The sequence below is a fragment of the Littorina saxatilis genome, linkage group LG1, assembly GCF_037325665.1.
Source record: "Littorina saxatilis isolate snail1 linkage group LG1, US_GU_Lsax_2.0, whole genome shotgun sequence".
Lineage (NCBI taxonomy): Eukaryota > Metazoa > Mollusca > Gastropoda > Littorinimorpha > Littorinidae > Littorina > Littorina saxatilis.
In genome coordinates, this window is record NC_090245.1 from 50,540,473 (window position 1) to 50,563,966 (window position 23,494).

Here is a 23,494-nt window from a genome sequence, read left to right on the forward strand (position 1 = left end):
TATCTAAACCTTTTTTCTCCACCCTTTTTATACCCAACAGGTTATCTTTCCAAACAGAGAAAGCTCAGATAATGCAGCACTCTCCCTCTCTCAGTCTCAGTCTGATTGAATAAATCGTCCACGTCTCTGCGTCATTTTCCTTTCATATACTTCCATTGCTTTATATTTAAACTTATTTTTATTTTTCGTTGTGTTATCTGATATTTAGAGGATGATTTGCACTTTCTTCTAGCTCCGTTTATGAGACTGTGCATAACAGAACCGGTTCTTGATTTTTAAATTTTGTTTTATTATAAAGAGATGTGACAAAAAATAAACTACTGATTATTCCATAACCCACAGACTTCTCATTGGTAACTCTCTGATAACATGACCTATTTTTTCTTCTTTATTTCTCGGCTTGAAATGTTCGAATTCGACCTACTTTAGATAGCATGATACCATCACCTCGGCTGTGTGTTTTGTTTGATTAAAGGTTAAACAACAGTTTTTGATCGATGTTGCAAGTTTCACGCTTGTCACTTTTGCAGGTTAGCTGGTTTGTTGCATTGTTGGATGGGTAGCTTGATAATTGAGCTGGTTGACTGGTTTGTTCGTCCGTGCGTCTGTCTGTTCTTGTGTGTGTGTGTGTGTTTGTGAATTTGTGCCTGCGCTTATGGCCGTGTGCCTGTCCGTCAGCTCGCAGAAATAAACAAAGAAACCCACAAAAATGTATGTAAGGGAGGGAACCACAGATACAGAGAGTCGCTTTTAAGTTCCATTGAAGCATGTACTGCGAACCTACTTCACCTGCGGGAACATTTTTCACACACACACAAAACACAATACACACATACCAAACACACACACACACACACACACACGTGTATACAAAACACACACACATGAAGTAAACTCACACAAAACAATTTAGTTCTGTAGTCTTTTCTACAACACATTTTTATCTCTGCTAAGGTCAACTTGCAAAAGAAAAACAAAAGAATCTGGCACCACATTTTGAGTAAATAAATACATAATCATGTATGCAATTTCTTGTCTCTTCTCATTAGTCACTCAACTGGTAGATGTCTGACTGAGCCTGACCGTGTTGCAAGACAAATCTACGAATCTCATGTAAAAGAAAACTGTCAAACGACTAACTGCAGGTTTTGTCTGTTCCATTAACAAACAATGTGAAGTTGCGTGCAAACATGATCATCATAATTGTAGTACATGTAAATGAACACAGTAGAATATGAACACAGACACACCATGTAACAACAACATCCGTCCCGTTCAGACATGAATAAAGACAATAAAGATACAAAGTTTTAACTCTGTAGTTATGTTAATACTTTCTATATATATACATTCGAACCTGACTGACTATTAGGGTTAAACGTCTTCTTAGACCAGATGGCCTACATTGGGACAGGTATTGGTATTACGCTGAAGATATGGTGTGATACTTTGACTTGAACAAGCCAGCTGTGGGAGCGTTCTTCGACACACAAGCATTGGGTTTGTCTGGTCAAAGTATCGAAATACGATCATGCTAATCAGAGACGAGAGATGATGCATGCGTGTCTTCGTGTTTTCCAAGCCCTGAGACTTTCGCTGTGAACTTGGGATCTTTTTCATGCGCATGTGTGCACATGAGGGTGTTCAGACATCAAAGAGAGTCTGCACAACGTCGTCTCTGAGAAATAAATCTCTCGCAGAACGTGGGGATCGAACCCACGCTGATAGTGACCAACTGGCTACAAAGCCAGCGTGTTACCAGCTGAGCTAAGTGCCCACCCAAAAGAATTTGCACTTGTCTGGAGAAAGTAAGAGAGAGAGAGAGAGAGAGAGAGAGAGAGAGAGAGAGAGAGAGAGAGAGAAGGGGAATTGTTTGTTGTTATTTTTCGTTTTTAACGCGTCTTATTTTTACATCAGTTATTGCAAAGACATGACTTGTACAATCCTAGCAGACAAGCTGGCAGAATAACTTCTTGAATTACTTTCCTTCAGCGAGTATTATTCATTGATACAAAAAGTAGCTCCTCACAGGAGTAGATACATGTAGGTCCATTATGAAACTCACAACTTCTATAATATACAAGATAAGGGCAGTTGAACCAAACACGATGCCACAAGAACCAGGTTACAATAGTCGCTTGACTGACGTTTCTCACGGGAGTTAATAGGTCCGTTATGAAAGTTACAATTCCAACAAACTAGATAAGGGCAGTCGAACCAAACACGATGCCACAAGAACCAGGTTACAATAGTCGCTTGACTGACGTTTCTCACGGGAGTTAATAGGTCCGTTATGAAAGTTACAATTCCAACAAACTAGATAAGGGCAGTCGAACCAAACACGATGCCACAAGAACCAGGTTACAAAAAAGTTGCTCCTCACAGGAGTAGATACATGTAGGTCCGATATGAAACTCACAACTTCTATATACTAGATAAGGGCAATCGAACCAAACACGATGCCACAAGAACCAGGTTACAATAATTGCTTGGTTGACGTTTCTCACGGGAGTAGATAGGTCCGTTATGAAACTTACAATTCCAACAAACAGAATCAGGGCAAACGAACAGGCAAGGATGTAGCTCAGTCAGTAGCGCGCTGGATTTGTATCCAGTTGGCCGCTGTCAGCGTGAGTTCGTCCCCACGTTCGGCGAGAGATTTATTTCTCAGAGTCAACTTTGTGTGCAGACTCTCCTCGGTGTCCGAACACCCCCGTGTGTACATGCAAGCACAAGACCAAGTGCGCACGAAAAAGATCCTGTAATCCATGTCAGAGTTCGGTGGGTTATAGAAACACAAAAATACCCAGCATGCTTCCTCCGAAAGCGGCGTATGGCTGCCTAAATGGCGGGGTAAAAACGGTCATACACGTAAAAGCCGTGGGAGTTTCAGCCCATGAACGAACAAACAAACAAAGGGCAATCGAACCAAATTGAAATAGTAATACAATGCCAGAAGACCCAGGTGGCAAAAATTCCTCAACTGATGCTTCTCACTCGCAGCCAGATTTAACAAATCCATGAAGATCTCCTCAAACCGAATACAGTGGAACCTCTCTTTTAAAGGTGGTCGTCTACATTTTTGCTTTTTTTCAATAATCTTATGGTTAGATTTCGATACAAAATTATGTCAAATGATGAATGAACCATGGGGAAAAAAATTATAGAAAAAAAAATATATGTAAAAACAGATTTTATTTTTGGGTAGCGTGACTCACGCTTCCAATACTTTGTTTTCTGTTTGCTGAGAACATGTGCTTTACCTAAAAATACTGACCAATCAAATTCATGTCACTATGCGTATAGCCACGCCAAAACAAGTGCAGCAACAGTTTGACACTGCAGCGCTGTCCACGCTTTTTTATAAACGCACGAAATGCACGGGATTTGAGAGGAGTTTTGCGCTTGGCATTTTCCAAATAAGGATATCCTACTATGAGTACTACGCTGGAATACTACAATGAATTTTCAAACGACTACACTGGCTTCATCTTTCCTGATCGAAAGGGGGTGTATTGTTGATAATTGTAGATAATAGAATCTGCATTTTAATGGTCAAATGGCGATTTCGGTATAAAAATGTAGACAAGGACCTTTAAGACTCCCTCCCTTTTAAGACCTTTGTTTTCTGAATTTCTGTTGAGAACCCCTGTAAATTTACCCCCATTTTAGGACCCAATCCTTTCTGAGACCTCATTTTCTTCGACTTTTTTTTTTTGGGGGGGGGGGGGGGTTCCATTGGAATACAATGCTAGAAGAATCAGGTTGCAAAAGTTTCTCGATTGATGCTTCTCACCGAGAGTGGACAAATCCATGAACATAGGATAAGATCCATATAGTCCTGTGAGGTTACCCTCATCAACATCTCCTCAAACCGGATGACAGCAGTCAAAAGAGATCAGCACACTTTAAAGAGGATAAGCTGTGGTCATAGTATCAGCAGGGGTGTAAGGGGGCGGCTGGTCTGCCTGTTGCTGAGCCTGGTATTGCTGGGCACGACGCGCCTCGAGACTCTCCGTCAGTTTCCATTCCCTGAAGCTAAAGTAGAAATAGACTCCCATGGCCGCCACGCTCGCGAAGCCGAAGAACTGAAACATGCATGGGACTGAATATTTACTTGTAAGCCATGTTTTACATGCTTAGCTATGTCATTACTCATCTATGTATTGCTTATTCTGTCACCCTCGAAAAATAAAGTTCAATTCAATTCTAAAATATGCCATTCGTGATATTGTCGTTTAAAGGCACATGACTCCTTATCATTAAAACACTTACCATCTCATATCTGCCCAGGCTTTGATGTGGGACAAGATCACACCTCAATTTGGTCACATACCAAAAATGAACAGCCTAGGTCAGTATAGGTGCTTTCAGTGGGCAGTGGGAATTTCATTTCATGAATTAGTTTTGTAAAAGCCATAGTCAGGGTGTTTATGGAGGGATGGTCTTATCCCTGGCACAAGCCTGGCCAGATCTCCACTGTGTGTGCCTTTAAGAAACATCTTAGTAACTACTTCAATTACTAACTCACTCTGTCAGTCACTCACCAACCAACTAAACATCCAGTTAATTCAAAACCTACTTGCTTACTGACTGACTGAATGCCTGACTGACTGGATTTCTGACTAATCAGCAATCAAACAAGTTAACTAATTATAATCACCTGGCAAAAAAGACCAAATCAAAACTACCAGAAAAAAATGTACAAGCAAACGCACCACGGCTGCTCCAACTGCACTTTGACCGCAGATCTGCGTAGCAATAACGATTACAGCAATGAAGTACAGAACACCGTAGATCCCCAGCACAACCATCTCCTGAAAAATGAAAACATCGGCAAAGATATAAAGTAGAACACGATAAGATGGGCGGGGGTGGTGATGTGAGACAGAGAGTTAAAAGAGAGAAAGTGAGTGTGAAAGAGAAATTGACAGGGAGGGAGAGAGATCAATAATGCTGCACATTTCATCTAGTGATGATAGAAAATCCAAATGATTGAATTCTGTTGCCGGGGTCTGTTTCAAAATGTCATTGTCGCACGAATGCAGAAACATCTTTGTGTGACATGTTCATACCACAATATAAATAAACGGAGTGGCTCGGGAACCGGCGAGTCGGTTCTGGAGCCCCCTGGCTCAAGAACCGGCAGTCACCGGTATCTCACGAAATAGTCATTGCTAATATTCCCTAGAACTGTGCTATGGTTGATGAGCCTTGCCGTGTTTTTATATTTAGTCAAGTTTTGACTAAATATTTTAACATCGAGGGGGAATCGAAACGAGGGTCGTGGTGTATGTGTGTGTGTATGTGTGTGTGTGCGTGCGTGCGTGCGTGTAGAGCGATTCAGACCAAACTACTGGACCGATCTTTATGAAATTTGACATGAGAGTTTCTGGGATTGATATCCCCATACGTTTTTTTCATTTTTTTGATAAATGTCTTTGATGACGTCATATCCGGCTTTTCGTGAAAGTTGAGGCGGCACTGTCACGCCCTCATTTTTCAACCAAATTGGTTAAAATTTTGGTCAAGTAATCTTCGACGAAGCCCGGGGTTCGGTATTGCATTTCAGCTTGGTGGCTTAAAAATTAATTAATGACTTTGGTCATTAAAAATCTGAAAATTGTAAAAAAAAATAAAAATTTATAAAACGATCCAAATTTACATTTATCTTATTCTCCATCATTTGCTGATTCCAAAAACATATAAATATGTTATATTCGGATTAAAAACAAGCTCTGAAAATTAAATATATAAAAATTATTATCAAATTTTTTTTTTCGAAATCAATTTAAAAACACTTTCATCTTATTCCTTGTCGGTTCCTGATTCCAAAAATATATAGATATGATATGTTTGGATTAAAAACACGCTCAGAAAGTTAAAACGAAGAGAGGTACAGAAAAGCGTGCTATCCTTCTCAGCGCAACGAATACCCCGCTCTTCTTGTCAATTCCACGTGCACTGCCTTTGCCACGGGCGGTGGAGTGACGATGCTACGAGTATACGGTCTTGCTGCGTTGCGTTGCGTTCAGTTTCATTCTGTGAGTTCGACAGCTACTTCACTAAATATTGTATTTTCGCCTTACGCGACTTGTTATTTGTATTCCATTGTTTTACCTTTTTATATTTAGTCAAGTTTTGACTAAATATTTTAACATCGAGGGGGAATCGAAACGAGGGTCGTGGTGTATGTGCGTGTGTGTGTGTGTGTGTCTGTGTGTGTGTGTGTAGAGCGATTCAGACTAAACTACTGGACCGATCTTTATGAAACTTGACATGAGAGTTCCTGGGTATGAAATCCCCGAACGTTTTTTTCATTTTTTTGATAAATGTCTTTGATGACGTCATATCCGGCTTTTCGTGAAAGTTGAGGCGGCACTGTCACGCCCTCATTTTTCAACCAAATTGGTTGAAATTTTGGTCAAGTAATCTTCGACGAAGCCCGGACTTCGGTATTGCATTTCAGCTTGGTGGCTTAAAAACTAATGAGTGAGTTTGGTCATTAAAAATCTGAAAATTGTAAAAAAAAAATCAAATTTATAAAACGATCCAAATTTACGTTTATCTTATTCTCCATCATTTTCTGATTCCAAAAACATATAAATATGTTATATTCGGATTAAAAACAAGCTCTGAAAATTAAATATATAAAAATTATTATCAAAATTAAATTGTCCAAATCAATTTAAAAACACTTTCATCTTATTCCTTGTCGGTTCCTGATTCCAAAAACATATAGATATGATATGTTTGGATGAAAAGCACGCTCAGAAAGTTAAAACAAAGAGAGGTACAGAAAAGCGTGCTATCCTTCTTAGCGCAACTACTACCCCGCTCTTCTTGTCAATTTCACTGCCTTTGCCATGAGCGGTGGACTGACGATGCTACGAGTATACGGTCTTGCTGAAAAATGGCATTGCGTTCAGTTTCATTCTGTGAGTTCGACAGCTACTTGACTAAATATTGTATTTTCGCCTTACACGACTTGTTACATTTAGTCAAGTTTTGACTAAATGTTTTAACATAGAGGGGGAATCGAGACGAGGGTCGTGGTGTATGTGAGTGTGTGTGTGTGTCTGTGTGTGTGTGTGTGTAGAGCGATTCAGACCAAACTACTGGACCGATCTTTATGGAATTTGACATGAGAGTTCCTGGGAATGATATCCCCGGACGTTTTTTTCATTTTTTCGATAAATACCTTTGATGACGTCATATCCGGCTTTTTGTAAAAGTTGAGGCACACTGTCACACCCTCATTTTTCAATCAAATTGATTGACATATTTGTAAAGCAATCTTCGACGAAGGCCGGACTTCGGTATTGCATTTCAGCTTGGTGGCTTAAAAATTAATTGATGACTTTGGTCATTAAAAATCTGAAAATTGTAATAAATTTGTTTATATATAAAACGTTCCAAATTTACGTTCATCTTATTCTACATCATTTCCTGATTCCAAAAACATATAAATATGTTATATTTGGATTAAAAACAAGCTCTGAAAATTAAAAATATAAAAATTATGATCAAAATTAAATTTCCGAAATCGATTTAAAAATAATTTCATCTTATTCCTTATCGGTTCCTGATTCCAAAAACATATAGATATGATATGTTTGGATTAAAAACACGCTCAGAAAGTTAAAACGAAGAGAGGTACAGAAAAGCGTGCTATGCAGCACAGCGAAACCACTACCGCGCTTGTCACGATCTAGTGACATGGATCAAGAAAGTGTCACTCGGTGGGGTGCCTTCTCTTGGTCAATTGCGACAGAAAGCGCCTGTTGTAATTTCTGTCAAGGGGTGTCGGTTTTTGCTGACAGCGAGCACGGGAATTTCGTGATTCAGTGGTTCCGCGTGCGTGATTCTGCTTGCGAGGCAGAATTGTGGATAGCTGAACTTGATATGTGACAAGGTTAGTCACGTGTTATTGTCAAGGTTGTCTGTCTGAGACACGATAACTGGACACTTGACAATCAGCGGCAAGAGGAGAAGGGTCGGTGTTTTGCGTCCCTAGAGTTTGATGGTTTTCATCACGACTAGATATTTCACTTCTATCTACGTGCCGTTTCTGCTAGCACAGATAGGGCTCTATTGGAACTTCAACGAGATACCACCTTCTCACAGTTACATGTTTGCTGAGGACGAGTCGTCAATTTCTCTTCGCCGTGCGGGGATGGTCTTCACCGCATAAAGTATTCGGCAAGAGGTTGGATGGTGTGTCACTGTTGACGAACAGAGGCCATTCCAGGGAGGAAGCGGGTTTTGCTTCCATGAGAGTGCTACATTCATAGGCTTTTTGAGGTAATAAATCATTATTTAACGCTGTTGACGAGTCTGTGTTTGTGGAATGAAATACTCTCTGTTGTTCCTTCCAGGTTAGCGCATAATTTGCTCTCTGTGACGCTAAGGTTTTTGCAGATATGGAGAGAAGGAAGGAAAATAGCTGATTTGTTGTAAAAGTTCGTTGTGCAGGCCCACGTGCTCTATGAAATATGTAAAGGTGACGTGTTTGATGGTGGAGGGTAAAAGGTTGCGTGGCATGTTCAGTGCACCGATGCTTTTTGTTGCAGCCTCTCTACCTACTATTGTCTGCTGCGTTTTTCTACGCTATGTGACTGCCGACTATGGGTCATCGCTACGGGCTGTAACCGGGTCATCGCTGTTGCTGTTTTTCTGCTACTGCTGCTGGGATAACCGGAGAGGCCGTCACCGTCTGCAGGGGTCTTCCGGCAGGCAGTGACGTCACCTACAGGACCACCCTTTATTTCCAGCAGTGGAGTGAGGCGCCTGACTTCCCCACGATTCCCTGCTTCGTTCCACGCCAACCGGCACTCCAATCGACAAAGCAGTAGTGGGGAAGAACTATTTATGGGACGTCCACTCGTAGCAGAAAGCTAAGTGCACCGTGCTATTGTGCCTTTTTCCACCAAGTCATCCTTTTATATTTGTGATTTCTGTTGAGTGGTAACAACGTGAGGGTGTGATACCTGCTTTAACCAGCGTTCTTTGAGCAGAACAGTTATATTTTCCTAACTTTACACGGGATCAGCGTGTTACTATAATTTTCTATATTCTAACTGGCATTTTGTCAGTGACCATTGGTTTTACGGTTTTTTTTAACGTAAAAGAACATATTTTGAGTGAAGTCTCAGGGAGGTGGCGAGTTATTACATAAACAGGCGTCTGAAACTTATACTTTTGTTGTCTCTATTTAATTGTATGACTGCGAGAGTGGATCGTGGTGTGGTTAGTTGGTTAGAAGTAACTAACCGTTTCATAATCACCTTAAGTGATATATTGAAACGTGACAGCGCTGAACAGGCTCGTCAGTTTCACTCTGTTTTGCACAAGCGGCGGACTACGGTCATTGTGAAAAAATGCAGTGCGTTCAGTTTCATTCTGTGAGTTCCACAGCTTGACTAAATGTAGTAATTTCGCCTTACGCGACTTGTTTTCCATTCTTATCTCTCCTTTCTTTAATTTTGCTCTATTCTTCTTTATTCGAAAGCATTTCGGTGATCGAACTGAGATTGCAACAAAAAGCTCATGACAGTCACTGATTTGGAATTTATCGCGTCCGTGAACCAAGCAACGTGGATCACTAGTCCCAATGCTAGGAGCAGCAATAGTTTACTAAGTGCAGTACCTACAAAAATCATTAATATGGAAACAAACAAAAAACAAGAAATTTGTTTCAGTTAAGTCTGCTTCGCATCGAGTCACTTCGACCTATGTCTCTGCTTCGACAGAATTTCTGACGAATGGCATCTAGTCTCGCTACAGCCAGTCGCTCATCAGTCAGCGATCGCACTGTTGCAGAAATACAAGTCTTTCTGAGTCTAAAACTGATCTCCGTTAATGTTTCTCACAAAAAAGAAAAGATCACACTTCTTTGAATTGAACTTTAGAAGAAAATCTTTAATGAATGACCCATCGGACCTCCAAAAAAAAGTTAGCTTTTGGAGAGTGCCGGTCCCCAAGCTTGGGGGCTCCGGAACCGACTAGCCGGTTCTACAGCCACGACCATAAAATAAATATTACTATTTGCATGAGGGACTGCTCATTGGTAGGGTGTAGTACCCAGTAAACGCCCACCCACTACTTTGGGGCAAAAATTGTGCATAAGGGGGTGGGCGTTTACAAGATTACGGTATATTACTATCATACTATGACTCTTTGATTACTCAGGTGAGCCAAAAATGAACACTCACCGATAAAAAAAAAGATTTCTGCGGTTTTTTTTAAATCCCAACTCACCCATAAGTGCCACGTTGTAAAATTGAGCTTCTGGCACACCATCAGCGACTCCAAGACAAACCAGAGGAGCATGGTCAGAAAAGTGGACATGGACATAGTGGCAAAGAAGCCAAAACCCTTGAATGAGAACCAGGTGCAATAGACCATGGAATCGATGCAGATGTACGATATCAGTGATAGTACCTGTCATGACAAAAAATATATCAATCTGTCAATAATTTGGCCAATCAATCAACCAATCTGAATGTAAATCATCGATTTTCTATCCCTCTCTGTCTGTCTGTCTGTCTGTCTGTCTGTCTCTCTTTGTCTATATTAGAGTGTTTGGATCGCTACAATATGCTGTAGTATCTCTTTCACTCTCAGGGGTTTTGTGTTTAAAAAAAAAGGGGGGGGGGGGGAGGGCACCAACACTGCACAGAATCCAGGTAAAGTACTCTGCACAGGGAAGGCAGCCAGTACACACAGCAAGTGTGCACCACACCATGTCATTCAACAGTTGATCGTTGTGCAGATAGCTTTTGCTCAGTTATCTCCCAGCCACAGCTGACTGAGCAAACTCTTTCCAACAAGTTTTTTTTAATTGAACATGACCCCACTGTGACACGAAAATTAGACGAGGGTCAACCAAACTGGGTTCATGTTGGGAGATCATGAAACCCTAGAAGTAGCAGTGTGCTAACATTCAAAGCTCTAGCTTCAAAAACATCTGAGAAAACCCAAACATTCAAGTTTTTGTCTACATCCTGCCGGCATATCAGATTATCACTGCTCAATCCTAAGTTTCTCCTGATCATCCAGGTGAGTCAAAAAATCTTTCACTTTTCACATACTATACTTCACAACTGGTGCATGTGGTAAGGTCATTGACCCCGAATCTTTTTAGGTCTGTGGTTCGAATCTCGGTTGAGCTGGATTTTTTTCCCCTTGGCTCTGTTGACAAGTTCAGAGCCAGCACGAAATTACCTGGGCAAAATTCAAACGGAGTGACACAGTAAAGTGCATGTGTGCTGCGTATGTGGGGATTTTAGGCCGTCTTGACCGTACAGAATGTTTTACAGGATTTTCAGCCACACGCCGTTCGGATAGTCATTAGAGATAACCCAGCTTTCAGGGTATAGTCTGGCCTATGTACACTGGTATCACTACATACTCACAGCAATGCTGATTTGCAAAAAGCCCACCAAGGACTTTACATGGCTCATATCCACCGGTACCGGTCCCACTCTTTTCACGTTGCCAGCTTGTTGCTGTCCGTCATCTAGCTGCCAGGGCTTCGCACCGCTGTCCTGGGATGGGTTGCCGGCCGCCATAATCATCTTTTACAACTGAAAGCATATGACATAATATTAGTTGTTTGTTGGTTTGTTGTTCATTTTTTCCTTTGTTCATTATTGGATTGCTCAGATGGTCGGTCGTCCCTTTATGTGGATACTGTTTTTGGATTTTTTTACTATTTTAGGCTGCACTTTAAAATACTGTGCTAGGACGAGAGCCAGTTTTACCAACGTTTAGATATACATGGCATACATGTTATGACAAACAAATGGACTTGAATGTTCTGAATATTGAGTCATATCCACCAGAGACAATAACTTGGTGGTTCAGAATGACCAAGTCGACTTTTGACATTAATTCTCAACACTCTCGTCCTATGTGTGACAGGGTGATGCAGTAGTTCCTCTTTCACAGGAGTGTGACACAGTAGTCCCCCTTTAACATATTATGTTCCAGGGGCAGATCAGTTCATTTTATGGGGGGGGTTTCCAAAAGTATATTGTGAAGATATGGGTGTGAAGGAGCGAAGCGCTGAGCCGACGGCGCGAAGCGCCTAGCTTGCTAGGGGGGTCCAGGGGCATGCCCCCCCGGAAAAGTTTGAAAAAAAGGATGCAAAATGGTGCAATCTGGTGCATTCTGAGGATGATCATTACCAGTTTCAGGCAGCAGATTTTGTCACTGATTAATACCCCAAAAATTGAAACTCAATGTAAAATAAAGAAATGCACAATAAAAATATTTTTATTTTTTGGCTGGGGGGGGGTTGGGGGTTTCCGGAAACCCCAGAAACCCTCCCCTCATCCGCCCCTGTGTTCAGAGCTCTTCAGTGCTTCTTTCCATTTAACAAATACACGTAAATATGCTTCTTAAACCTGTTGATTGTGCCGAATCACACAAAAAATATGGAGATGTGTCCAGAAAAATATTAGAACATCAGTCCTGATTCAATGTCACCCCTATTGAATGTTTTCCTTTTTAAGTTTCGTGTGTAGTAGATCAATTAACCCCAGTGTGTTTCCGTGCAGAGAAAACGCAGACAGTTTCCATGAAACAGATAGTCAATAGAGACACAGCAAAACTGGGTAGTACAGACGCGTGACAAGCAAGAAAACATGTGGGTGTATTATAATTATACTCGGAGCAAAAATTAACTAACCCGATAGATTTTCTTTTCTCTCTTCATTCTGCCATGCACATCATTGTGGGGTCTTCATTTTTATTAACAATAACATGTATATCTCCACTCAGAATGTACTTTCACTCATACTCACACTTCGCTGCACCCTCAAAAATAATGTTTCAACCCAAAAGTTTGTTGATCTAGAAACTTATCAACAAGAACGATTCAATCCAAAGTGCAAAAAATATGGTATTTTCTCTTTAGTCACAATTAATGAACCCTGACAACGTCGGGGGTGCCCATATTTTCCTAAAATAAACCAAAAAAACAAAAACCATTCCTAAATTAAAAAAAATTCCATTTTGTATGAATTGCTGTTAATGACTTCATTTTGGTTCTTAACCACACCGTATACCGTGGTTGCACTAGGCAAATCTGTCCGAAGCGGTTGCACCCTTATTTTTCTGTCCGAAGGGAGACACGCGACGTAAGTTTCTGCACAATATCACCTGTAATTCCTCACAAATGACATATCATCACAAAACTACCATTTGTACTTTGGCCTAAGGTGTCATAGCATCATATCATCGATTTGTTTCATTGCTTCAATGTGTTTGTGAACGTTGGCCTTCAAGTATTTACACATTTCAAGCGCATTATGTGCAAATTTTGACTTTCCGCAGTTACTAGGGAAATTCAAGCACATGAGAAAGGCTACACGCAATTGTAATGTGATCTATGGTCATTTCTTGACATCTGGGTCAGATGATATGATTTAAAGTGGTGCAGGAGCGTCATATTTCATGAATCTGTGAAGACATTCAAAGATTTGTCGGTTGCGCAAGAGTTCAAATCACACTCCAAAGTCAAATGAGCAATGCTGAGGTCGGATTGACAGGTGCATTTAGCTCCAGAAACTGGTAGTTCCCAGCTTCTGCCCTTAGGTGGTTAATCCTTCATACTACACGTGGGCATGCATTATAGGTGTTCATCTGTTTTGATGGGGCTTCCCGGATGAGCCAGCCAGAGCTTATAGCCGTGTGCATGTATTTGTTCCTCCATTCTCTCCAGAGAAGAGAGTCTGTAAGGCTACTGATCTCAGAAGCAGACAATGGCAGGTCTACCTCGGAGGCGCCTATACCTTGGGCAGCTTCTTTAGCGGCTTTGTCTGCTCTCTCGTTGCCAGGCACTTTCAAGTGTGCTGGACACCAGACCAGGTTAATATCGCTTCCTTTTTTTATGATTTTATTTGCCAGCTCCTTTATTGCAATGACAAGATCCTGTCTTTTTGATCTTTTGTTAGTTCTTAATGCTTCAATGGCTGCTTTGGAGTCAGAGAATATAGCTATCTTTTGAGGAGGAGTGTTCTTGAGGTTGAGATGAACAAGCGACATGCAGATGGCAAGGGGCTCAGCTGAGAAGATCGAGTTTCTGTTGCACAGTTTAAATTTCCCAGTCAGGTCATCGCTGGGGATTACAAAAGCTGCGCCAGCCTTCTTGTCATCCAAAACTGACCCGTCTGTGTAAACATGAACATGGCCTTTGTATACAGTATCAATGTGCTCAAGGGCTTGTATCCTGAGTAATAACTGATCATCCTTTGTAGCTGTACAATATTCTGTGTCAAAATTCATTTCTTTCATTGTCCATGAGGGATCACGAGATATGGGGTTTTGGGCCACATCATTTGGGTCGACACTGATTTCGTTAAAGAGTGCTAGTGAAGCATTGAATTGAGCCAGTGAGGTGAAAGTAGTGCCAAAGTGGGCCTTTTTGTTTTGGACATGGTTGTAATGCGGTTGTAGCTCCTCTTTTGTTGAGTTTTGCACTGTGTTGGCTCGAACATTGTAATCCGCGCAGCACTTACGTCGCCACATGTCAAGAGGGAGGAATCCTGCTTGGTGGTATACAATGGCCTGCTTTGAATGCCTTGGGTGTCCGAGGGCAAGCCGAAGGGCACGACATTCTGCTGACTGTAGCCAGGCATGGGAATTGAAACAAGTCGCGTAAGGCGAAAATACAACATTTAGTCAAGTAGCTGTCGAACTCACAGAATGAAACTGAACGCAATGCCATTTTTCAGCAAGACCGTATACTCGTAGCATCGTCAGTCCACCGCTCATGGCGAAGGCAGTGAAATTGACAAGAAGAGCGGGGTAGTAGTTGCGCTGAGAAGGATAGCACGCTTTTCTGTACCTCTCTTCGTTTTAACTTTCCGAGCGTGTTTTTAATCCAAACATATCATATCTATATGTTTTTGGAATCAGGAACCGACAAGGAATAAGATGAAAGTGTTTTTAAATTGATTTGGAAAAAAAAAATTGATAATAATTTTTATATTTTTAATTTTCAGAGCTTGTTTTTAATACAAATATAACATATTTATATGTTTTTGGAATCAGAAAATGATGGAGAATAAGATGAACGTATTTTTGGATCGTTTTATAATTTTTTTTTATTTTTTTTTACAATTTTCAGATTTGTAATGACCAAAGTCATAAATTAATTTTTAAGCCACCAAGCTGAAATGCAATACCGAAGTCCGGGCTTCGTCGAAGATTACTTGACCAAAATTTCAATCAATTTGGTTGAAAAATGAGAGCGTGACAGTGCCGCCTCAACTTTCACAAAAAGCCGGATATGACGTCATCAAAGACATTTATCGAAAAAATGAAAAAAACGTCTGGGGATTTCATACCCAGGAACTCTCATGTCAAATTTCATAAAGATCGGTCCAGTAGTTTTCTCTGAATCGCTCTACACACACACACAGACACACATACACCATATGACCCTCGTCTCGATTCCCCCCTCTACGTTAATACATTTAGTCAAAACTTGACTAAATGTAAAAAGTTTGTTTGTTTGTTTGCTTAACGCCCAGCCGACCACGAAGGGCCATATCAGGGCGGTGCTGCTTTGACATAATAACGTGCGCCACACACAAGACAGAAGTCGCAGCACAGGCTTCATGTCTCACCCAGTCACATTATTCTGACACCGGACCAACCAGTCCTAGCACTAACCCCATAATGCCAGACGCCAGGCGGAGCAGCCACTAGATTGCCAATTTTAAAGTCTTAGGTATGACCCGGCCGGGGTTCGAACCCACGACCTCCCGATCACGGGGCGGACGCCTTACCACTAGGACAACCGTGCCGGTATGTAAAAAGTAAAAAAGGCTGAAAATTTGTAAGTAATAGCAAAGTGGACAGCGGTCAGCGCAAAGCGACTAGCCCTGCTAGGGGAGTTCATGGGCATGCCCCCCCCCCCCCCCACCCCCCGGACATTTTTCTCTCCAAAGAACCCAAATGGGGCAATTTGGTGTCATATGACCTCCAAGTTTGCCATTAAATTCAGTTTTTAGAACCATTTTTTCCTCCCCTTTTATTTTTTCGGTGGACACTTTTGCTTTTTTGGCGGAACACACAAAAAATACGGCAGAAATTTGCCTTTCGGCGGACAATTCCCATGCCTGTGTAGCTTATCAAGCCATTTTCAAGCCGACGACAAGTAGGCCTCCTGTCCATATGATAGTCTTGATCTAATAAGAGCTCTGGTGATGTTTGTTGGAATAACTAGGCACTTTGCCCATGGTTGGGCAGCCAGTATTTTAAGAAGGTTGATGGTCTTATTTGCTTTGCTTAAAAAATACTTTAAATGAGCAGTCCATTGTCCATTTGAGGTGAAAAGTATGCCCAGATATTTCACCTGCTGACTGGGTGAGACAACAGATTTATCTAGTGAGAACTGTATCTTTTCTCGATCTTCCCGTTTTCGGTTTGTAAAGACAACGAATACAGTTTTCTCGGCAGAGAGAGTGAAGCCATTCTCTCGCATATAGTTCCCAATGTTATCAATAGCTGTTTGCCACTCTTTAGAGAATTTGTGTTCTGTTTTATAGGTTTTGTTTTGATACTCTTTGCATAGAGCAATATCATCCGCATAAAGCGTCAGTTCGGCTCCATGTGTTTTAACTGTCGATATGTCATGCAGCATAATGCTAACAAGAAGAGCAAACGCTCGATCGAGTCACTTTCGCAGTTCTGAATATTATATGAGGCATCAGATGGACAGGAAGAAATTGCTATTCACAACACAATGAGTCACGTTCACATAAAATTTGAGCCCGGTCACTTTTATAGTTTCCGAGAAAAGCCCAACGTTAAGTTGTGTGTTGCCGAACAGAAAAGGCTAGTTATCTCCCTTGTTTTTCTGATAACGTTCGTAAAAGGCTACAGATGTAAATACTTTGATGTAAAGAATAATCCTACAAAGTTTCAATCACATCCGATGAACTTTGTCAAAGATATAAAATGTCTAATTTTTCCTTTGACGCTGACCTGTGACCTTGAAAAAGGTCAAAGGTCAACAAAACCATCGTTAAAGTGTAGAGGTCATTGGAGGTCACGACTAAACAAAATATGAGCCCGATCGCTTTGATAGTTTCCGAGAAAAGTCCAACGTTAAGGTGGTGTCTACGGACGGCCGGCCGGACGGCCGGCCGGACAGCCGGCCGGCCAGACGGCCAGCCGGCCGGACAGACTAACACTGACCGATTACATAGAGTCACTTTTTCTCAAGTGACTCAAAAAGCAGTGGTGCTATTACTGAGCCCTGTGGCACTCCCATGTCAACTTTGTGAGTGGATGATTTGGCACCTTTATAATCAGTTTGAAAGGATCTGTTCAGTAGAAAGCTTTTTATGTATTGAAACATATTGCCACTGATGCCTAATTGCTTCAATTTGAACAACAATCGTTGGTGCCATACTGTGTCGTAGGCTTTTTTGACATCAAAAAACCCTACGACATACAGACAATCGGAAACCACCAGACCCCATCACAAACAGAATTCCACAATCCACCGGTGTTGACTTAAAGGCCAACAACTCGGGTACAGAGTCTGCTGTGAAAGGAGCGGTAGCCTCCCCTGTCACAATATCAGAAGGCATAACATTTAAAACAGTTCAGTTTTATATGCAGCTGCACTTCCGGGCCATTTGTGGATCTGGATTTTGCAGCCTGAATTTTGGAAAACGTGCCATGCGTTTTTCAAAACCCTTGTGAACAACAAAAAAACAAAAACAAAAGTTGAAAGTGCGGGTAGCTGATTTGACAATGACAACTAAAAAAGTGCTCGTGCGGCGCTATTATTGAACATACAAAGCTGTGATGCATACAGAATGATAGGGCGGGGATGTAGCTCAGTCGGTAGCGCGCTGGATTTGTATCCAGTTGGCCGCTGTCAGCGCGAGTTCGTCCCCACGTTCGGCGAGAGATTTATTTCTCAGAGTCAACTTTGTGTGCAGACTCTCCTCGGTGTCCGAACACCCCCGTGTGTACACGCAAGCACAAGACCAAGTGCGCACGAAAAAGATCCTGTAATCCATGTCAGAGTTCGGTGGGTTATAGAAACACGAAAATACTCAGCATGCTTCCTCCGAAAGCGGCGTATGGCTGCCTAAATGGCGGGGTAAAAGCCGTGGGAGTTTCAGCCCATGAACGAACAAACAAACAAACAATACAGAATGATAGGAAAATGAATGAAGAATTCATCTATATCTGAGTGTTAGTAAGATACGACGGCGTAAAGCGAGCAAATTTGCGATCAAGCAGGGATGTCGTTAGGCGTCGGACATCGGACATAGACCGATTGAAAGGCTCAAATGTCCGATTCACATAACCGCATGGCGGTCAGATGTCCTATCGTTTTGGACTGAGCTCTGTCATTGTCCGATAAGAACTCCATTCCTTCGGACAGCATGATATTCGATATTTTCCGTTCAAGATGCTCATTTTCAAAAAGCGACCGAGCACTCTCGCGTACAGGTGCACTGAAGTTGTGTAGTGCTGATCTTGCGTTTACGGGAATTCCGAACCGTTTGCGATATGAGCCGTTTGGATACACCCGTCTGCAGCACACTAAAGTTAGGAGTACGGGAGACAACTCCAACTGACTATAAGTCTGCTTTTGGTTTCAGTTTGAGACATTTGACGAAGCGCATTGAATTATGCCACCGAAATAAAACTAAGGCCTGCCAAAGATCAACAAAAGCTGAAGACCTTTGGCTTTTCAATGGCATATCCTGTGCTACGTTTGAGTTAAAAAAAAAGGTGAAAACGCGGCGAGCGTCATTCTTGAAAATGACAGTGCCAGTGACAGTGTTGCCGTTGAAACTGACACAACCACGGAAAGAGAAGTTTTGTCTTTTGTACAGGACAATTTGTTGGCACAGCAGGAAATTCGCAGAAACGGTCTTTTAACTATTCATGGCAGACCCTTTTGGGTTGGTTAGACCTTGACAGCAAAGAGAACATACTGCTTTGTTGAATCTGTGTTGAAACGAACTTTTTTTTCTCAGTATTTCATTTTCTAGTCAAATCATGCAGTTGGTGAGACAATCAAAAAAAGAGTGCTGAAGGTTTTGGTTGCTTTTTAGATGTTTGTTTCTTTTTGTGTGTGTCCTATTTGAAACTAAATTAATCATAAAACAATGTATGCAAAAATGTTCGGTGTATTTACAATATGTGTGTGTGTTAAAGCATGTGTGTGTGCACACATGATTATGGAGCCATTCCATGGACAGTCACAGTGTTTTGTACAAAATTATGATGTCCTATTGAAATTTCTGAAAGCGGTCAAATGTCCTATTGATTCTGAAGAGCTCAGGACATTTGTCCTATAGGTGTGAATTTATAACAACATCCCTGTCGTGAAGGAAACGCGCCGCGCGTCATAAATCGCAACGCTGCAGAATGCGCCGCGCGTCCTGAATCCACTTCTTACAAGAAATGCACACACTTTGCCATTGGGTGGAGTTAGAACCCTTCTGCTAATAGCTATTGTGTCTGGCCATGGACTGACTGGAGTGTTCTGCCCGGAGGTGGTCACGGTCTGCCTGGCAGAAGATGTCTCTGAAGAGTAGACAATCATCCGCAAAAGCCGCTTGGTATTTTTGGGAATGTACGTTGGGTTTTTCCGCCTTGAGAAAAAAAATAATGTTTTCTCGCCGGATAAGGCGGGTGGAGGGTGTTCCAGAACCCCCTCTCAGATACATCGCTGTACAGGTGAACGTACAATTACAAACAAGTACAAAACAAACACACGTATTATCCACTCACTCTCTGCTATGTATTTACCCGCGATTCGGTTCAGCTCCACATACGAAGTTGTCGCTTGTGCTAATCATAGATGTGCTAATACAGCATGCAAAGCCGCTCGCAGTTCCAACTTCCGTTCGACACTGATTGGTCAGAAGAGGTCACATGGTATGTTTGTTTATGTACACCGAGCGCACGTGTGTCGTCTGCTCCCAAAAGTGATATTTTTCTTCTCACTTGCTTGTGGCTGCGGTGCCTGTAACATGAGTCGACAAAAACGGGGTGGTCAGAATAGGATTGAAGGAGGAGTCAGGAACGAAAGCGGCTGTAGATCGCTGGTCTTTTCAATCTTGACTCGATCCGCTTATATGCCCAGTATTAGCTGTTCTTGGTTTGGTCTGGTCATCGTCCACCACGACCATAAGCTTTGGGCAGGAGTCTTTCAGCAACCGACGGGTTTTCGTCACCTTTTGTCGTGGCTTTTTTAAATTCTATCAAGAGGGCGCCGTTGTGTGAGTTTTGTCAGACGTCACCCTACTTAGGGGCGGATTAGGGGGGGGGGGGGTTACAGGGGTTCCGGACACCCCCCCCCCCCCCCCCCGGCTGTCCAAAATTTTTTTTTTAATTATAACTTTAAAAGAAATAATGAGTGGCTGCTGACACCAGTTGATAATGTTTAAAATCAAGGACAAGCCATAAATTGTTCATAAAATAGCTAAAACTCTTCAGCTTCTGTACCCCACAAGGGGTCTGGAACCCAGGTTGTAATCCCCCCCCCTCTGGCTTAACTGCTCCGCCCCTGCTACTGAGGTATTTGTGACTGTGCCAGTCTGTCTGTATGTCTATCCGGCCAAAGCACTCAAAAACCATGCCGGACGGATTTTTACAGTGAAAATTGATTTATGCATTTTTGAGGGCATTTGCTTCAGTTTGTATTGTTTTTCTCCGAGTTCTGTTAGCGCTATTTGTTGACGTCAATTATTTTTTCAATTTGCAAAGTTGAGCCGGAGGGCGGCACTGTCATGGTCAAAATCGTTCATCAATTAGACTATATTGGATTGCATTTTTACCTTATTTAAACATTTGTTTATGAAATGTTCTTTCGTATTTTGTCGCATTTTTGAACCTAAATATTGAAGGGAATTAAAAAAGCTTTCCCACTAAAGCTTGCCCACTACTAGTCTTGTACCTACTATGGGATGAGAGTGGCGGACTTGCCCCACCCTGTAGGCGGACTTACCCCGACTTGGGGCAAGTTCGCCTACGTTAGGGTAGGTCTACTTAAAGCAGTATGTACAACAAATGTTCATGCGCACATAAAAACTGTCTGCACATTGATATCAGTTACACATTTGTCTTGATGTAAAATAAAAAATCAGTCTTCTAGTTCATCAAACTCGCCAGTTATGCTACCAAAAGCATAAAAGTAGGTGGATTAGCCCCGGTCTCCCCTACTACCAAATTCGACCCGATAAAAACGTAAGTTATCAATTACAAATCGACGGGAATTCAGGAAATAGGCACAATTTGAGAACGTCTACATATCAACATTATGTCTATGATGATGTGAAGAAAATTAGTTATGATTTATACTATTATTATTTAGACTTGAGACTGACAGTGTTGTGACGAGCGTTGGCTAATGGTAACGAGTACATATGTGTGTAGTTGAGGTGTGTGTGTGTGTTTGCGCGTTGTTTGGATTATGGGTGTAATTTGTAAAACAGATGTGACAGTAATAATGGAGTTCACATCAGTGAGGTTAGTTTGAAATGGAACACACGCATGTTTTTGAAAAAAAACAATATGAAATTCTGAACCATGAGATCTTTATTAAATAATAAACTGAACATCAGCAAAACATCAAAGCAATTATTAATAAGGTTTGAAAAGCTTGACTTACTATGTTAAATAGTGGATTGAAGGCTGAAAACGTCATTTACAAATTACATCTGAGATAGGGAGGGCGGGTGGGGGAAGTGCTGAAAGTGTGGATGAGAATAAAAATTAAAAAAATGCTGAGTGACAACAGGGAGGTTAAAGGCTGCCCTTTTCGTAGCGTTCATTAATTAATTCCTATTGTTTACATGTGCCAATAATGTTATAAAACTGTATCTAAGGGGACATAATAACGATTGGCTGTAGCTTTCGAACACAGAAAACATTATTTCAGTATTGCAAAGTGGTTTTGATAGTGTCGAATGTAAACAGAACAGTCTCAAAGTGAAAGTGGATGTTTTCTGGAAATTGCGAAGTTAACAAGAATACCGGCAGAAAAGCGCGCTTTCCTGCTTTGCACAATACGCTACCGCACTAATCTGGCGTGTCAATACCACTACGTTTTGGACGTGGAAGGTGAGCGATTTCCTTCCGCCCTCAGCTAATTCAAGAAATCACCCCCTCCTAGGTACACGTGCACTCAAGTTAACCTCTGCTTTGACCTGTGTGCCAGATGAGAGAGAGAGAAAGCGAGAGCGAGAGAGAGAGAGAGAGAGAGAGAGAGAGAGAGAGAGAGAGAGACACACACACACACACACACACACATAGACAGAGACAGACATAGAAAGACAGAAGCGGAGAGACTCAGAGGGAGACACAGACAAAGACATACATACACAGAGAGAGAGAGAGAGAGAGAGAGAGAGAGAGAGAGAGAGAGAGAGAGAGAGAGAGAGAGAGAGAGAGGGAGAGAGAGAGAGAGAGAGAGAGAGAGAGAGAGAGAGAGAGAGAGAGAGAGAGAGAGAGAGAGAGAAATGTAACTGATCTCGTGAGAACGGTTGAGACCTTGCAAGGTTTTGACGGCAACAATAATTATTGTAGTTCTCTAAGACTTTATTTCTGTTTGATTTGTAATATGTTGGGAAGACATATTTATCAATTGATCAACAAAATACAACATAATACAAAACGACACAACATTTTTAAAATCATTATTGGCCAACGTTGAACGTTTACGAAGGCCTCAATCTTCCCGCGCCATAGACCAGATTAATAGGTGCTTGTTTTTGGTATTTTGATTTACATAACATTAAACCTTTCTTGGGGTTCATGGTCATGGCAACAGCCATATTAATATTATATGATGTATGATTTTATATTTCAGCATATGTGAATTACATGTCATCATACCAAACTGTCATACATTTTTATTCCTACGTTATTCTGATTGATCACAACCAAACCTACTATCATTGGACACATCCAAATGCAAGCGCCTGTTTTTGACAACTTGCCAAAGATCTAATAATATATTTTTAGATCAGTGCAACTTGCTTGGATCTCTTGTTTGGCCTGTAGGTAAAATGTACAATGTATTTTCTAATTTGTGCACAAAAGCTTTTCTTTTTCTTCTTTTTTACATTTAGTCAAGTTTTGACTAAATGTTTTAACATCGAGGGGGAATCGAAACGAGGGTCGTGGTGTATGTGTGTGTGTGTGTGTGTGTGTGTGTGTGCGTGCGTGTGTGTAGAGTGATTCAGACCAAACTACTGGACCGATCTTTATGAAATTTTACATGAGAGTTCCTGGGATTGATATCCCCGAACTTTTTTTCTTTTTTTCGATAAATACCTTTGATGACGTCATATCCGGCTTTTTGTAAAAGTTATGTTCGACGAAGCCCGGACTTCGGTATTGCATTTAAGCTTGGTGGCTGAAAAATTAATTAATGACTTTGGTCATTAAAAATCTGAAAATTGTAAAAAAAAATAAAAAAATTATAAACCGATCCAAA

The 23,494-nt window shown here is 41.4% G+C and overlaps 2 protein-coding genes across 4 annotated transcripts in view; both read right to left on the reverse strand.

Annotated features, from left to right (window-relative positions):
* The window catches only part of LOC138973013 (uncharacterized), a 60,980-nt gene extending 40,921 nt beyond the window's left edge, over positions 1-20,059 (reverse strand). Inside the window, exon 1 of the mRNA XM_070345664.1 lies at positions 20,050-20,059. The gene's annotated coding sequence lies outside the window, so the exon portion shown is untranslated. The remainder of the gene's footprint in view (positions 1-20,049) is intronic.
* Positions 909-19,899, reverse strand: LOC138972990 (CKLF-like MARVEL transmembrane domain-containing protein 4). Of its 3 annotated transcripts, XR_011457857.1 has the most exons (6): positions 19,783-19,897; positions 11,418-11,588; positions 10,261-10,443; positions 4,719-4,817; positions 1,931-4,088; positions 909-1,357 (listed from the first exon to the last, which is right to left on the reverse strand). XR_011457857.1 is itself a non-coding variant. In XM_070345658.1 (5 exons), exons 2-5 carry the CDS (start codon positions 11,577-11,579, stop codon positions 3,909-3,911), a joined length of 624 nt encoding a protein of 207 aa, XP_070201759.1. In that variant the 5' UTR covers positions 11,580-11,588; positions 19,801-19,899; the 3' UTR covers positions 909-3,908. The 3 variants fall into 3 exon arrangements, 2 of the variants coding, with proteins under 2 accessions (XP_070201759.1, XP_070201755.1); XM_070345658.1 differs by having other exon boundaries at positions 909-4,088; positions 19,801-19,899; XM_070345654.1 differs by having other exon boundaries at positions 909-4,088.
* Positions 20,060-23,494: the final 3,435 nt, after the last annotated feature.

Bases quoted from the DNA above. Each gene is read 5' to 3' on its own strand.
- LOC138972990 (XM_070345658.1), bottom strand. From the start codon at position 11,579: ATGATTATGGCGGCCGGCAACCCATCCCAGGACAGCGGTGCGAAGCCC. The intron at 10,444-11,417 runs GTGAGTATGTAG...TTGTCATGACAG, and splicing joins TTTTGCAAATCAGCATTGCT to GTACTATCACTGATATCGTA. The intron at 4,089-4,718 runs GTGCGTTTGCTT...TGCATGTTTCAG, and splicing joins GTGCAGTTGGAGCAGCCGTG to TTCTTCGGCTTCGCGAGCGT.